The sequence below is a fragment of the Cebus imitator genome, unplaced genomic scaffold (assembly GCF_001604975.1).
Source record: "Cebus imitator isolate Cc_AM_T3 unplaced genomic scaffold, Cebus_imitator-1.0 Scaffold18, whole genome shotgun sequence".
In the NCBI taxonomy this organism is placed as follows: domain Eukaryota; kingdom Metazoa; phylum Chordata; class Mammalia; order Primates; family Cebidae; genus Cebus; species Cebus imitator.
In genome coordinates this window covers 8170952-8186490 of record NW_016107333.1, presented here as the reverse complement: position 1 = coordinate 8186490, position 15539 = coordinate 8170952, and the positions used below count along the sequence as shown (strand labels likewise).

The following is a 15539-nucleotide window of genomic DNA, read 5'->3' as shown; positions in this document are numbered from 1 at the left end:
TTTGATAGTTTAATACTATAGTTTTCTCTTTATTTTTTTAAAACCACTTTTTTTTTTCTTCTTAGTTCAGTTCATAAGCTAAGACACTTTAATGGAAACTTCCTTAAATCACATGTAAGGATTCAGAATTGCCAAAGACAAAAGCTATATTCCCTGACACATATGCAGGGCAGTGCCAGAAACCTGTGCATGGTGGGGACTGTTGAATTAGATATGGACATACACACACATGCATATAAATATCTGTGTGCACAGGCCAGGCACAGTGGATCACTTGAGGTCAGGAGGTCAAGACCAGCCTGGCCAATATGATGAAACCCCATCTCTACTAAAAGTACTAAAAGTACAAAAATTAGCCAGGCATGGTGGTGTGCACCTGTAGTCCCAGCTACCTGGGAGACTGAGGCAGGAGAATCACTTGAACCCAGGAGGCAGAAGTTGCACTGAGCCGAGATCGCACCACTACACTCCAGCTTGGGCAACAGAGCAAGACTCTGTCTCAAAAAAACAACAACAAAAAAATCTGTGTGCACTTAACGTTTATACATTTATATTTTAGGGAGTACTGTACCTTAAAAACACATACATGTTTATAGGGGAGAAAATTAGGACATAATATGTAAATAAAAAGAAGAAAGTGAGGATCACTTTTAATCTCACCACTTTGAAATGCTGTTAATTTGATGGAGGGGTGTGTTTTAAAACTAAATATTTACTGTACTATGTTATAATCTGATTTTTAGCCCTTATATGAGAGTTTTTTTTAAAACTAAATGAAATGTATGTTTGAGTCTAAGTGGTTAATGAGAAATCTGATCAAAAATAAAACTGCTGATCATAGACAGCTTCTGACCTTATGCTTTTTATGTCTCTTCTGCAGATTCTCAGAGAGAATTCAACAGCAGGCCAGGTACAGGATACGTACCTGTGGAGTTTTGGAAAAAAACAGGTATGTGTCTTACTGCTCGTAAATCATGTGTACTCACTAATTTGTGGGAGCAGAGAACAGATAACTGGGCGGATGGTTGGTAACTGAGTCTTTTGGTTGTGTAATAACCTGCTCCTCAGAGCTCTAGGCTCCTGCCTGTCCGACCCTGGCTTGTCCTGCATGTCTCCCCGACTTCCTGTTTTGTTACTTTGCAGGTCATGAGTTTGGAATAGCTCCCTCCAGTCCCTTTCACACTCTTCTACTGGGTCATGCCGAGGTAATAAGTACCTGTCGGCATGCCCTGTTTCTGGGCCAGTGGCAGAGTTCATTTTGCCTGATCTCTTCACTGGCACCTACAATACACTGTGTTCACACTGCTGCCACATTTGTGCCCAAATTCTGCTCTAGGCACAGCTCTGTAATTCCCCTGTGCTTTCTTTCACCTTCACCGTGCCACCATAGTCATAGCTGTTCTTGGTAGGCCTCCTTTTAACAAGAATAAGAAGGGTGGGGACAGCCTATTCTATAAGTTCAGGGATGAACGTCACATCTCTAACGTCAGCCTTATCCAGATACTAGGATTCTTTTCCTTCTTGCCTCCCCATCCTAGTTTCATTTTTTTAAGTCCAATACAATTTTTGTTTTTTTACTACGATAAAATTTATTTTCTATAAAAATGTGATACCTACATTCATAAAGACTGTTTTAATAGCATCAAGACAGTAGTAAATAAAGATATGAACAGACACATTATACTATGAGAAATACAAATAAACATTGCAAAATATTTTTCCTTACTAGTAGTCAAGATAATGTAAGATAAAGCATCTCTGATAAATTAGCCCTCGGTTATTGACAATTTTAGACCTTGTTGATGACACTCAATAATTGATCAGAGGCTTATGTAAGAAATTAACGGAGTACCTGCAAATTCTTGGAGTCTTTCCTCACTTTCATGCCTTTGAATGTTCCCTTTCAAAAATGGAGTAGACTTAAACACAAAGTATTAAAGAAGCAACAGTGTGAGTGGGGTGTGGTGGCTCACACCTGTAATCCCAGCACTGTGGGAGGCCAAGGTTGGCAGACCTAGCTGCTTGGGGTGCTGAGGCAGAAGGATCGCTTGAGCACAGGAAGTCAAGGCTGTAGTGAGCCCCTGTGTTGCTGCACAACAAAGTATTATTTCACCATTAAAAACAATTTGGAAAACTGCATGTGACTTGTAAAAATCCTTGCAGTTGACAATGGGAAAATGTATATTATGTTAACAAGAAGTGGGATAAAATTTTGGGAAATGAAGATCATCATAAGGTGGAGAGAACAATTACTATACACAAAATCTCTCTCTCTTTTTTTTTTTGAGATGTATCTCTGCTTCACCACCCAGGCGGGAGTACAGTTTCACAATATCCCAGGTTCAAGTGACTGTCCTGCCTTAGCCTCCCAAGTAGCTGGGATTATAGGCACCCACCACCATGCCCAGCTGATTTTTGTATTTTTAGTAGAGATGGGGTTTCACAGTGTTAGGCTGATTTCAAACTCCTAACCTCAGATGATCCACCTGCCTTGGCCTCCCAAAGTGCTAGGATTACAGGCGTGAGCCACCATGCCTGGCCACAAGATCTCTTTAAAACTAGTGACTTTATTCATGTTGAAAAAGCACTGGGGGGAAAAAAAAGCTAGTGACATTGATTACTTGGGAGATACTTTTGGTTAACTTTGGTTAAGGGCCCAACTTTGGTGCTGGTCAGCTAAATTTGAGTCCTTGTTCTGCTTCAGTGCCATCTATGACCTTAGATGACCTCCAGCATGATATCTAGCCAAAGTGAGATGATTACTAATTCATGCTTAAGCTGAGGAGTTAAAATGTACCTGAGAGCACTGTTAACGCTGGCTCAATAAGAGGGATCTAATAAGACACCTAAGGAGGTTTCTTGGCCTCTGGGGTGGAGACTTTCTCTCCTTAAGGCCAGAGCCATCAGATGGAAGGTTGTTTCATGGCAGCCTGGAATTCTGTGTTTGAACCTCCCTTGAGCCTGTGCCATGTGCAAGAGGTAAACCGTGAGGGAGTTTCCTTAGGCTTCTGTATTGTCTGATCTTGTGGACTCAGGACTAAACATTCACATTCTCATTGGGCTGAGGCTCAAACACATGAACGTGTTATTTGCGGTATCTACACTAGGGAAATCAAGCCAGGGCATTGGTGATGGAAGGAAGTGATCAGGAACCAGGTAGGATGATGGTAAGTGGACAGGACTTAAAAGTCGAGGGCTCCTGGCAGTCTGCTCAAATCTATGTTTTAGCCCATGTTTCTCCACCTAGTCTTTTCCTTTTTATTTTTTGGCAGGGATTGGAGGGAGGGGAGTGGTGGCTGCGGGCCTCTTAGCATTATTTAATTTCCTCCCAGCCATTTTCACCTAGATGCTCTGGAGGCACCTCCGCTTTCTCACTTGCCTCCACACTAGCTTTGTGTGGACTCTCCAGTTCATTTGCCTAGCACTGCCATTCTTCGCTTTCACCTCCGCATCCAGGCCCCTCGGTGCTCCCAACCTTTTTCTGCCTCATCCCTTCCTCAGTGCCACTGACTCCTGCTTAAATGCAGCCTCTTCTATCAGTTTAATCATTGCACCAGCCTCCCAGTTGCTATCTCTGTCTTTAATCTTCCCTTGCATAGAATCCTTTGTGAAGTTTCCTTTAGAAAATAAGGTCAAGCTGGGCAGGGTGCCTCACTCCTATAACACTTTAACACCAACACTTTGGGAGCCTCAAGTTGGAGGATCACTTGAGCCCAGGAGTTCTAGACCAGCCTGAGCAACATAGTGAGACCTCATCTCTACAAAAAAATTTAAAAATTAGTGGAGTATGGTGGGACATGCCTGTAGCCCTAGTTACTCAGAAGGCCGAGGTGGGAGGATCATGTTTCAGAGGTCAAGGCTATAGTTTGCTGTGATCACGGCTGTGCACTCCAGCCTGTGCAACAGAGCAAGGCCCTGTTTTCAACAAAAAAAAAAACGAAGGTCAAATTTCTTAGTCTGGCACGCAAGACTTTGCAAACTCATTTCCATCCACCATCTCAACCAAAATACATTGTCTTGATTCTCCCCTGCCCACTGAAGTGCTGATCACTTTTCTCCTTGGAACTCTATTCTCTTATAGTGACATAACATGTCATGAGTGTGGCCTGTGTCTAGTGACCCATGTCCATAGTCCTAGCTCAGTGGCCACCTCCATCCACGTACCCAGCCAGCACCTACATGGATGGATGCATGACTATGAATATCATGTATTCCTCCCTGTGTAGTTTTAGAAAAGATCATTTTATGTCAGCTCTGTCCTTTCTTAGAAATGCTGTGGGGTGGGAGGGAAAAGATTTCTCGGCCAGTTGATTTTACTGTCACTTTCTTCTAGAAGAAGCTGTGAATAAGGTGAAAATTCAGGCCATGTCAGAAGTACAGAAGGCTGTCGCTGAAGCAGAGCAGAAAGCCTTTGAAGTGATTGCAACAGAGAGAGCACGAATGGAGCAAACCATAGCGGACGTCAAGCGACAGGCCGCGGAGGACGCTTTCCTCGTCATCAACGAGCAAGAGGAGTCCACAGAGGTCAGAGCTCTGTTAGCGCTAGGGGCCGGGGCAGGCAGCTGGAGTGACCACGCCCGCTGCCCTATACGCTGAGCAGGAAGACACAGGCAGTCTGTTCTTGAGCTCGAAGATGATAATTTTTATCCAGTGCCAGAAGAGTTTTGGTTCTCACATTAAGACTATTTTACGTGCCAAGATCATAAATTATTACATCATATTTTTACACACATACACATGTATATAGAGAGAGAGGCTCAGTGTATTGGTTAAAATTTTGGGAATTCACCCTAAAGACAGAGTTTGTGTAATTGCACAATGATGATGATGACCAGCATTGACAAAGTTAGCTTACTGTGTGCCAGACACACAGCGAAGTTGCATATTTTCTTTTTGAGTGTCACATTGGCCCTATGAGGTGGATAATGTTGAATCTCTAACTCACAGATGAGGAGACTGTGGCTCAGGGCATGTAACTGATATACTCCCTCAGTGCTGAAGTCAGGGTAGAGGAGTAAGAAAGTGCAGGGTCCTTTAGCATCTAGAATTTTTAGAAATAGGATAGCTGGCTTGTGGACTGAAGTAACAGGTTGGGTATATCTGCCTGATTGCCCAGGACTTGGTGATGATTCTGTACAGGACACTTGGATACTACAGTGAGGAGAAAAATCACAAACTGAAACGAAGAAACTTGTACCAAAACATTCGAGCAGCCCTTTCAAATTTAATGCTGTTTTTCTATAACTTTCATTTTAGTCATTTTTTAGCTTTAAAACAAGAAACAAGTTTCTTTCTGTAAGTAGGTAGATCTCATCTACTGGATGGGAGACCGGCTGTCTTTGGGACATTCTCTTGAAGTTAAGAACTCACTCTTAACCCAGGGTGGAGTGCAGTGGTGCAGTCTCGGCCCACTGCAGCCTCCACCTCTGGGTTCAAGTGATTTTCCCACCTCAGCCTCCTGAGTAGCTGGGACTACAGGTGTGTGCCACCATGCCCTGCTCATTTTCATATTTTTAGTAGAGACGGGTTTTTGCCATGTTGGCCAGGCTGGTCTCGAACTCCTGTCCTGAAGTGATCTACCCGCCTTGGACTCCCAAAGTGCTGGGATTATAGAAGGACTTTTTCTTTTAAACAAACCGTAGAAATGTTATTTTCTTGTCATTTATATTGTCCATTTCAGTGTCTTACTGTCAGGCATAGCAGTGTGCAGATGAAAATGCCTAAATACCATGTGGGGATCACCGAGGGTGTGGTGAAGTAACTTACTATAGCTATTCAATATAGATACTGTGGGTTGTGAGAAAACAGTCTCTTGCTTATAGAAAATATGAATTTAAAAAAAGAGAGAAAACAGTCTATTTAACCCCCTCCCTTTTCCTTCTCTCCTTTTTCTTTTTTTTTTTTTTTTTTTTTTTTTTTTTTTTTTTTTTTTTTTTTTTTTTTTTTTGTGTTTCGCTCTTGTTACCAGGCTGGAGTGCAATGGCATGATCTCAGCTCACCGCAACCTCCGTCTCCTGGGTTCAAGCAAATCTCCTGCCTCAGCCTCCTGAGTAGCTGGGACTACAGGTGTGCGCCACCATGCCCAGCTAATTTTTGTATTTTTAGTAGAGACGGGGTTTCATCATGTTTGCCAGGATGGTCTCGATCTCTTGACCTTGTGATCCACCCATCTTGGTCTCCCAAAGTGCTGGGATTATAGGCGTGAGCCACCACGCCCGGCCTCCTCCTCCTTTTTCTTTAGAATTTTTTTGAGGCTGGGTGCAGTGGCCGACGCCTGTAATCCCAGCACTTTGGGAAGCCAAGGTAGTAAGAACACTTGAGCTCAGGAGTTAAAGACCAGCCTGGGCTAGATGGCGAGACTCCATTTCTGCAGTTGGCTGGGCATGGTGTCACACATCTATAGTCCAGCTACTTTGGAGGCTGAGACAGGAGGATTGCTTGAGCCCAAGAGGTTCAAGGCTACCATGATCGTAACACGGCACTCCAGCCTGCGTGAGAGAGCAAGCCTCTATCTCTTAAAAAAAAAAAAAAAAAAAAGAAAAAAAAAAAAAAAAGGTGACGATGGCAAGATGAGGGGGGGAAGAAAAGAGAATTGTGGCCGGGCGCTGTGACTCACGCCTGTAATCCTAGTACTTTGGGAAGCCGAGGTGGTTGGATCACCTGAGGTCTGGAGTTCAAGAAAAGAGAATTGTGCCAGGCACGGTGGCTCACACCTGTAATCCCAGCACTTTGAGAGGCTGAGGCGGCCGAATCACCTGAGGTCAGGAGGTCAAGACCAGCCTAGTCCCCCATCTCTACTAAAAGTAAAAAATTAGCCATGTGTGGTGGCAGGTGCCTATAATCCCAGCTACTCGGGAGGCTGAGGTAGGACAACCACTTGAACCCAGGAGGTGGAGGTTGCAGTGAGCCAAGATCATACCATTGCACTCCATCATGGGCAACAAGAATGAAACTGCCTCAGATAAAAAAGAGAATTGTTTTTGAGAGTGATATATCTGTTCTCTTCTGTGTTTAATTATTATGTATCTATAGCCATCCATATCAGTATCTGTATTTGTCTGTATTTATCTACTTTTATCTCTGTGTTTTTATCTGTCTCCGAAGGAAAACTATAGCTTTTGGCTAAGAGCATATACATCCTGGGTCTGGACTGCGTAGGTTTAAATCCCAGCTCTCCATTTTCAGAATTGTGCTTTTAAAGAATTGTAATTTTAAACAAGCCTCAAAATGGCCTCCAGGTGAGGTACACACCAGCACCTATCCCTGCAAAATCACTTTTCAAAGCAGGGAAGGGACAGAGAGCCTGTCCTTTGGATGAGTTTGCATTGGACTAAAAGGGCTGATTCTCGTCCATCAAGAATATTCATCCAGAATATTCTCATTGAAATTTAGCAGGTATCCCTGGAGTTTCTTGTTCATCTTCTGAAAGGTAGTTTGGTATGGGGGAAGAAGGAGGCCAGGACTGGAGGTTAGGAGCCCTGACTTCTGGTCCCACTTCCCTCTCACACTGGCAGTATACTCTTAAAGGAGTCAGTCTCCATCTCTGTTTAATGAGTATAGCAGCTCCTATCCTATTGGTCTGATAATTACTAGGGAACAGGCATAGTAGCCCTTGCCTGTAATTTCAGCTCTTTAAGAGGCCAAGGTGGGACAGTCCTTGGAGGCCAGGAGTTCAAGACCAGCCTGGGCAACATAAGGAGACCCTGTCTATACAAAAAATTAAAGAATTAGCTAGGCATGGTGGCACACGCCTATAGTCCCAGCTACTCAGGAGGCTAAGGTGGGAGTGTGGGAGGATCTCTAGAGCCCAGATCAAGTCCAGCCTGCACAACAATAGCAAGACCCTTTCTCCAAAAGAAAGTAAAAAAAAAACAGCAGCAGTAGCTTTGGTTAAGTCAGATTATCAGTAAAAATAATAAAGATTATTTCTCTAGTGAGAAGTGCAGTATCAGGCAGGTGCCTGTAATCCCAGTACTTTGGGAGGCTGAGACAGGCAGATCACTTAGGCCCAGGAGTTCAAGACCAGCATGGCCAACATGGCAAAACCCCATCTCTAGTAAATATATATTTTATATATATAAAAATACAAAAATTAGCCAGGCGTGGTGGCACATGCAGAAAGGAGCAGGATAAATGTTTGTCTTTACACGTGGTCTTAGGATAGATGGCTATTGGGGGAGACCCTGGCACAGAATTTGGTTTGGTTTCTGACTATTAAAATCTGGGTCAAAAGATGAGTCTATGCCTTAAGCAGAAGAGATGGCTACCTGTCCTAGGCATGCTTCATTTCACTGTTCCTGTCATCCTGCAGGTAAGTAGTTTTCTTATTTTACAAATGAAGGAAACTCAGAAAGGTGGTGTGTATTTCTCATAAACAGCAGTAGAGGGAGGACTTGACCACAGGTGTATGTAGCTCCAAAGCTGGGGTTCTCTACATGCAGCCCCTTGCTTTACTGTGCAGGGGACGAATGCCAAGCCTGCCCCTCAATCCCAGCAACCACTAACTGGTACCTGTGTCTTGCAGAACTGCTGGAACTGTGGCCGCAAAGCCAGCGAGACATGCAGTGGCTGCAATATCGCACGATACTGCGGCTCTTTCTGCCAGCACAAGGACTGGGAGCGGCACCACCGCCTCTGTGGTCAGAACCTGCATGGCCAGAGCCCCCACGGCCAGGGCCGGCCGCTGCTTCCTGTAGGCAGGGGCTCCTCTGCCAGGTCCGCCGACTGCAGTGTGCCCAGCCCAGCCCTGGACAAGACCTCGGCAACCACCTCACGTTCCTCAACACCTGCCTCCGTGACAGCCATCGACACCAACGGCCTCTGAGCCCCAGACTCTAGTTACCCTGATGGCCACTCAGTACCACAGAACGTTTGGACCAAGGGACTGGCTGTAGGAACCCATGCATGTAGCTGCTGGGTCATCAGCAAGAATTGGAGGCAGGAAGAGTCCAAGCCTGAATAATAGCACCCACAGCCTCTCTGGGCACTTGCCGTCTGTGGAGCCAGTGTGCCATTCTCTGCACATGCCCAGCCCCACTGCCACCTCCATGGCTTTCCTGGTTGTTCCTCTCCCCACTGAAGCTGGCTTAGCCAGTTCCTTCTCAGTGTAGACCACCAGCTCCCCTCCCCATCTCCTTGAGTCAGCAGACTTTTGAATGTGCCCAGCTAGGCTGGAGGTGGCAGGCAGCAGGCTGGTGGAGGAAGCCCCTCGGATAGGGAGAAGCCCCCTCACCCTGAACAGCTCCTTCAGCCCCATCTCCACCCTCAGCAGATGACACTGGTTGGCCTCATGGGGACTTGGGTAAGCAACAGGCGGCACTCAGGACTCCCTTCTCAACCCTGCTGTTCAGACTGGCTCCGATCTCAGAGTCCACAGGAAAGATGTCACTGTTGCAATAAAAGCACCCATAGTAGCAAAAACATAAACAAATAAAACTTCCCGCACATCACAGATGATTTTGGACAAGCTTTTCCAGCCTTACTGGCTACTTTAATTTGGGACCCGTCTTTTTCTCTTGATTTTGCTTGTGCAGAAAATAGTTTCCAGCGCATGGATTGGTCTGAGAGAGAATGAGACTCAGTTGTGGATAGTCTGTTCTCTCTGAGCATGTTGGCCAAACTAGTATCGTCAAATTACTGAGTGGATCATCTCATGGAAATACAGACCTTCTCCCACCACTTGGCTGTTTGCACAGTCGTCTTGTTATGTGTCCTTTTATCTCAGACCACACACATCTGGACTGCTGTGGGCATATTCTGTCCGTGGGCTTTATTTGGTACCTGCTGAGCCACAGTTGTCCTGCTGGATATGCTGTGGCAGGTTGGTAGGACTCGCCCCCGCTGTCAAGGCCTGGTCTCATCTGAGCAGCCCTTCTGGACCTGAAAGAATTCTTCAAACCTCATCATTTCAGGTCATTACACCTACTAAGTGGATTTATTATCAGGCACGAAATTTCTCTTTCCTTCTCTTGTATTATCCGACAGCTCATCAGAAAGGTTTCATGAAATAGAACCATTTTGGGAAAAGCTGACCAATTTTTCAAACGGGACATCACCTATTCTCTTTTCAGAATGTTAGGAACTGCCTCCTACATTTCTTTTGTTTTTTTTGTTTTTTTTTTTTCCAACCAAGTCCTGCTCTGTCACAGTGCAGTGGCACACAGTGCAGTGGCACGACATTGGCTCACTGCAACCTCCACCTCCCAGGTTCAAGCCATTCTCCTGCCTCAGCCTCCCGAGTAGCTGGGATTACAGGTGCCCGCCACCACACCCAGCTAATTTTTGTATTTTTAGTAGAGAAGGGGTTTCATCATGTTGGCCAGGCTGGTCTCCTGGCCTGTCTTTTGGGGTTTTGATGGGAGTCTTGAGGACCCCGACCCTCCTGCTCTCCACCTTCGAGCCTCCAGCATCCTCTCACACCCAAGAATCAGTTGGATTAAGTTTGATTGGCCCTTTTCCAGCTGGCCTTTGAAACACAGGTTGAATCTCCACCTTCTGTGCACTGACCAGAGTCTAAAATAAAAGCTGTCAGTACCGTAGAGGAAAAGGGATCCACACAGCCTTGTTGCATACAGCTACATCTTACTTTAAGAATGTCAAGTCCCTAATTTACTGTAACCAAGCATTTTCAGTCTTACAAAGAAACCTAGTACATGACACCTTTAAAATGCCTAGATTTCCATTGCCTAAAGTGAGGTATGACCAGGGAATGAACCGCAGAGGATCATGTTACTTTGCTGTGGAACACACAGGACCCACAGTTTTCCAGTCCTAATACATTGGTATTCTCCCATCCCCACCTGCCTCATTAAGCCTCAGCCCTTGGTGGAGAACCCTGACTAGGGGATGGAGTCAGTACCCCGGACAGTGCCATATTTCCCTAAGACTTGGCTGTCTGACAAGGAGGTCATAAGCCCTCTACACCAACTTACTGGTTTTTCATGGATTCATTGGATGAACACCTTAAGCCGGTTTAAAAAATCTCCAGTGGCCGTAAACCTACCCAGGGTAGCACATGCTTTTACTGGTTGGAATAAGAAGCCAAAAGCCAACAAAATAATATTTAGCAACCCCAGTGCCCATTTCTACAGCTAAGGCGTAGGTTTGGTGTGCAGAGCCTGGCCTACTTTAGTGGGCTGTGGTTCCTGTGACAGTTTGGTTTTCTAAGTCTTTGTAATGCTTTTCCATCTTGCTCCTGTGCTGCCTAGAGGCTGATCTGCAAACCCGGGCAGTATTCCACACTGAAGCTCCATTGATAAACCTTTGGCTGTGTTAATTCTGGTCAGTTTCACACAGAAGTAAGGAGGGCCTCTGTCCAGGACTCCCTATTCACATTTCAGGAATCCCTTTCTGAAATTCTTCAACTCTGGTCAGGAGGAGGAGCACCAGTGGAGCAGTGCAGGCAGCTAGAGGTGCAGGAGCGAGTCCAGGTTCCTTGCATGGTTTCCAGCCTCTGTTGACAGCACCTCAGCTACCAGGTTGGGAGTGGAAGTTCAGGCTACTTAGAGAACTGACCTCCATGGTTAATATTTGCAGTGGCAAAAGGCAGAGAGGGGCTGGACCGAAAAGCAAATGCGACATATGAATGGCCATCAGCCAGACATGTCTAGGATGAGACCAGTGCTTAGCGTCTCCCGCCAACGGCACTGATGTGTTCTGGGACATCATGGTCTCCTGCCAAGTGAGGAATTACTGCAGGAACCAGAGAAGACCAAAGATGCCAAATGTCCCAAGTGTTTTGAGGGCTGGGTTTCACATCTTTGATTTTTTTTTTTTGGGGGGGTCCCCACTTGCCTGCATCATGCCTGACTATCCAGCAGTAAAGGTGACTCAAGAAGTTTAAGCCCAGGCCAGGCAGTCCACCTCAGGAGGTGGGGGCACTCCACACTGGGCCCTGCAGTTCCGGGGCTGGTGCTCTAGCAGATCCGCTCAGGCCCAGTTGGGTGACCATGTGGTCACAGATCAGGTGGATTACTTCTAGGGCAGTGCTGGGTTCATCTGTCAGTGGGTCTGAGTCTGGAAACAGGACACATCTTCCCACCACAAGTCCACACCTGGCCTCAGCTGCTGCCCGCTCTTTGCAGCGTGGACTTCCTTTACCCATTGGGACCAGAAGGTCATCAGGAGTTCTTACTGGTGTCAACTTGACAGCTCCAGCTTCCAGACAGAAAATCCACTCTGCTTTGTACAGCCCTGTTCCAGAGTTAGTGAGCCTCAGCCTCATCACCTGCTTGCAAAGAGTATAGACGTTCTGGGTAGTTCTAGAGGATATCTCGGCAAGTGCATTTGAAGGTTCAACACAGCTGGAATCGTTTGGCAGTGAGCTTTTCAGAATGACTGGACGGCCATCTGTCCTGGAAATCGTAGAAAGGATTATGAATTGAATACATCACTGAAAATAGAACGCTTCATGGAGGCTTTCTTCAGAACTGAACTAGAAACAAGGTTTCCAGGCTCCCAGGTCAGAAGACCAAGCCAACCTCCTTAGATTATTACTTTTTTTTTTAAGCTGTTTGCAGAGAACTGGGTGGTAGCAAGACTGAATCAAATGGAAGAAGAGCCAATGGAGCGTGGACTGTTGAGCACGGGCCAGATGGCCAGCTGTCGAGAGCAGCCCTGCCCAGATTCTGGCAGGGGCTGCACCAGCGGCTTCACAGGACCCTTCCAACTCTGGAGTGTCTGTAGTTCTTGTAAACCAAAACATTGACTACCTGCCTCTTTGCCCTCGGGCATTGACATGCTCATTTCCAAAGATGATAGTGCAGGTGACCTTTTCCATCGTGAGCCAGGAGAAGGTTAGGAGGCCTGAGGGGTGGGTCTTAGGTCCCCTCCTCCCCCTCCACAGCCCGAGACGTGGAATTTCCCTCACAGACCCCATCTGGTCGGGCCTACGGCTGCCCAGTGTACACTCAGTGATGCTTATACCAAATAGGGCATGTGCGCTGGAGTCTGTCAGGGACAGCCTGTCCCTACCTTGGAGTCGGCAGAGACGCAGCAATAAGTATTAGGCAAATGATTGAAAGGGCTGCTGGGCTGAGAGGCCTTCAGTACCCTTAACGTGGCTTTCCAAGTTCCTGACGAGGCTACAAAGGCTCCACTCATAAAAGAAAATCAATGTAAATAAATGGAAAACGAAGCCTCGATGCGTGGTTTTTAAAGGGGGATGACGAATGTGAAACCACCCACAGAACGCGTTAGAGTCTGGTTTTTCTGTGCTTTGTCATTTTACTCCGATAGGAACTTTTGTTACTTAACTCTGTGCATAACTTATTTAATGTACTGTATAAACGAACCAAAACTGTTAAATATGTATCTAGTTTGTTCTACTTAAAGTAGTCAATAAAAAGGCTATATTCCTTTTCTGCCTCAAGCTGGAATGGAACTGGGAGGGAAGGTGGTCCCTACACTAGCCTTGCCCTAATTCCCAAATTCTTGAGGAAGCGGGAGAGAGCGGCCCCAACTGGTTCTAGTCGTGACCTGAAGAGCACCCAAGGAAATGAAGCAGGAGGTCCTTGCACCCCACGGACCTGGAGCTGTCCCCTCTGGGAAGCCAGCTGCAGCAGCTGGTCACTGCCCTGTGGGGACGAGGTCCAACCAGGCTGGCTTTTAGAGCCCACCGGTGGGCCTGTGGTCAGGGCCAACATCAGCTTTCAGACGACACTCCTCGTTACTCCTTCTCAAGTGATTTTTTTTGGTGGAGGGGAGGGTGTCTACTGCCCAGGCTGGAGTGCAGTGGCACTATTTTTTAACTCTTCACCTCCTATTGGGCAATTGGATCGCGTTCGAGTTTTCTGGTACGACATCTCCTATGCACGTTCTTCCTTTGCATGATTTATTTCCTTAGGATAATTTCCCAAAGTGGAATTTTTGATACTGAACATTTCTTGGACCCTTGAAGTGTTCAAACTACTCTCCCTAAAAGCCCACCGTTCCTTCCAGCAGCCCTTTGTGGTACTTTCCATGGCCCTAAGCCTGGTACAGGCACACCTGTACGTGGAATCTCAAGCTGCCAGGCCAGTTTACCAGCTGGTGAGCTGAGGCCTCACTTCTGTCACGCGAATACCCATCTGTGCTCTCTGCCTGAGGCCCACCTCTCCTGAGCAGCCTTGCTCAAGAGGCTGATTGGCAGCACCAGCTTCACAGTCCTCTCAAATGCAAAGGGAGAACGGCTGGCCTGTGGCCTGCGGCTTGGCTCTATGATCTTTGATGCAGGTGGTGCCAACTGCAAACCTTTCTGGGCCGCACTGCAATCCTCCCACCTAGAACAATGACAAGATCTCAGCCATGGGACTGTCAGCCTTGCACTAAGTTGGTGGAAAGCTATGTGCCATAGACATGGCAGGCGGGAGCCGGGCACGGTGGTTCACTCTTGTAATCCCAGCACTTTGGGAGGCTGAGGCAGGCAGATCAGGAGGTCAGAAGATCAAGACCAGCCTGGCTAAAACGGTGAAACCTCGTCTCTACTAAAAATACAAAAAATTAGCCAGGGGTGGTGGCACACACCTGTAGTTCCAGCTACTCAGAAGGCTGAGGCAGGTGAATCTCTTGAACCAGGGAGGCGGTGGTTGCAGTGAGCTAAGATCACAACACTGCACTCCAGCCTAGGTGACAGAGTGAGACTCCGTCTCAAAAAAAAAAAAAAAAAAAAGGCAGACTGAAAATCTTTTCATGACTGCAAAACACCCAGATGCTAGATAAATTATAATGAATGTACTTTTTTTTTTTTTGAGATGGAGTCTCACTCTGTTGCCCAGGCCGGAGTGCAATGATGTGATCTCCACTCAATGCAACCTCCGCCTCCCGCGTTCAGATGATTCTCCTGCCTCAGCCTCCCAAGTAGCTGGGATTACAGGTGTGTGCCACCACACCTGGCTTTTTTTGTATTTTTAGTAGAGATGGGGTTTCACCATGCTGCTGGTCTCGAACTCCTGACCTTGTGATCCACCCACCTCGGCCTCCCAAAGCACTGGGATTACAGGCGTGAGCCACTGCACCCGGCCCTGAATGTACTTTTTTAACTGCATTGCTGAGGTCATAGATAGATAGGACATTCCACGAACTCAAGAGCTGGAGGGATTGACTGCCTCCAGGGGCAATGTGAGACTTGGTTTTGAGCATACAAAGTGCAGAAACAAAACCAGGGCCTTTCTACGAAGGCAGGTAGCTCAGCACCTTTGGCACCATGAAAAGGCAGCGGGAAAATCTGCCCATCTACAATGGAAACTGAATTGGAAACATCTCTGTCCCTGCTTGAGAAAAAAAAAAAAGAATTGGGCTGCACATAGTGGCCCACACCTATAATCCCAGCACTTTGGGAGGCTGGTATCGCTGGAGCCCAGGAATTTGAGACTAACCTGGTCAACATAGTGAGACCCCCATCTCTACAAAAATTAAAAAGTTAGCTGGGCATCTGTGTCCCAGCAACTTGGGAAGCTGAGGTGGGAGGGCCGCCTGAGCCCAGAAGGTTGAGGCTGCAGTGAGCCATAATTGTGCCACCGTACTCCAGCCTGGACAACAACAGCAAGACCCAGTCTCAAAAA

At 46.7% G+C, this 15539-nt stretch overlaps 1 protein-coding gene across 3 annotated transcripts in view; it reads left to right on the top strand.

Annotated features, from left to right (window-relative positions):
* Nucleotides 1-9948, top strand: part of CBFA2T2 (CBFA2/RUNX1 partner transcriptional co-repressor 2) — a 140828-nt gene extending 130880 nt beyond the window's left edge. For 2 of the 3 annotated variants that reach the window (XM_017514119.2, XM_037733239.1), the window contains exons 9-11: nt 881-949; nt 4334-4524; nt 8525-9948. In XM_017514119.2, the coding sequence (XP_017369608.1) occupies nt 881-949; nt 4334-4524; nt 8525-8824 (560 nt within the window). In that variant the 3' untranslated portion in view covers nt 8825-9948. The remainder of the gene's footprint in view (nt 1-880; nt 950-4333; nt 4525-8524) is intronic. The other variant, XM_017514130.2, reaches the window with a different exon arrangement.
* Nucleotides 9949-15539: the final 5591 nt, after the last annotated feature.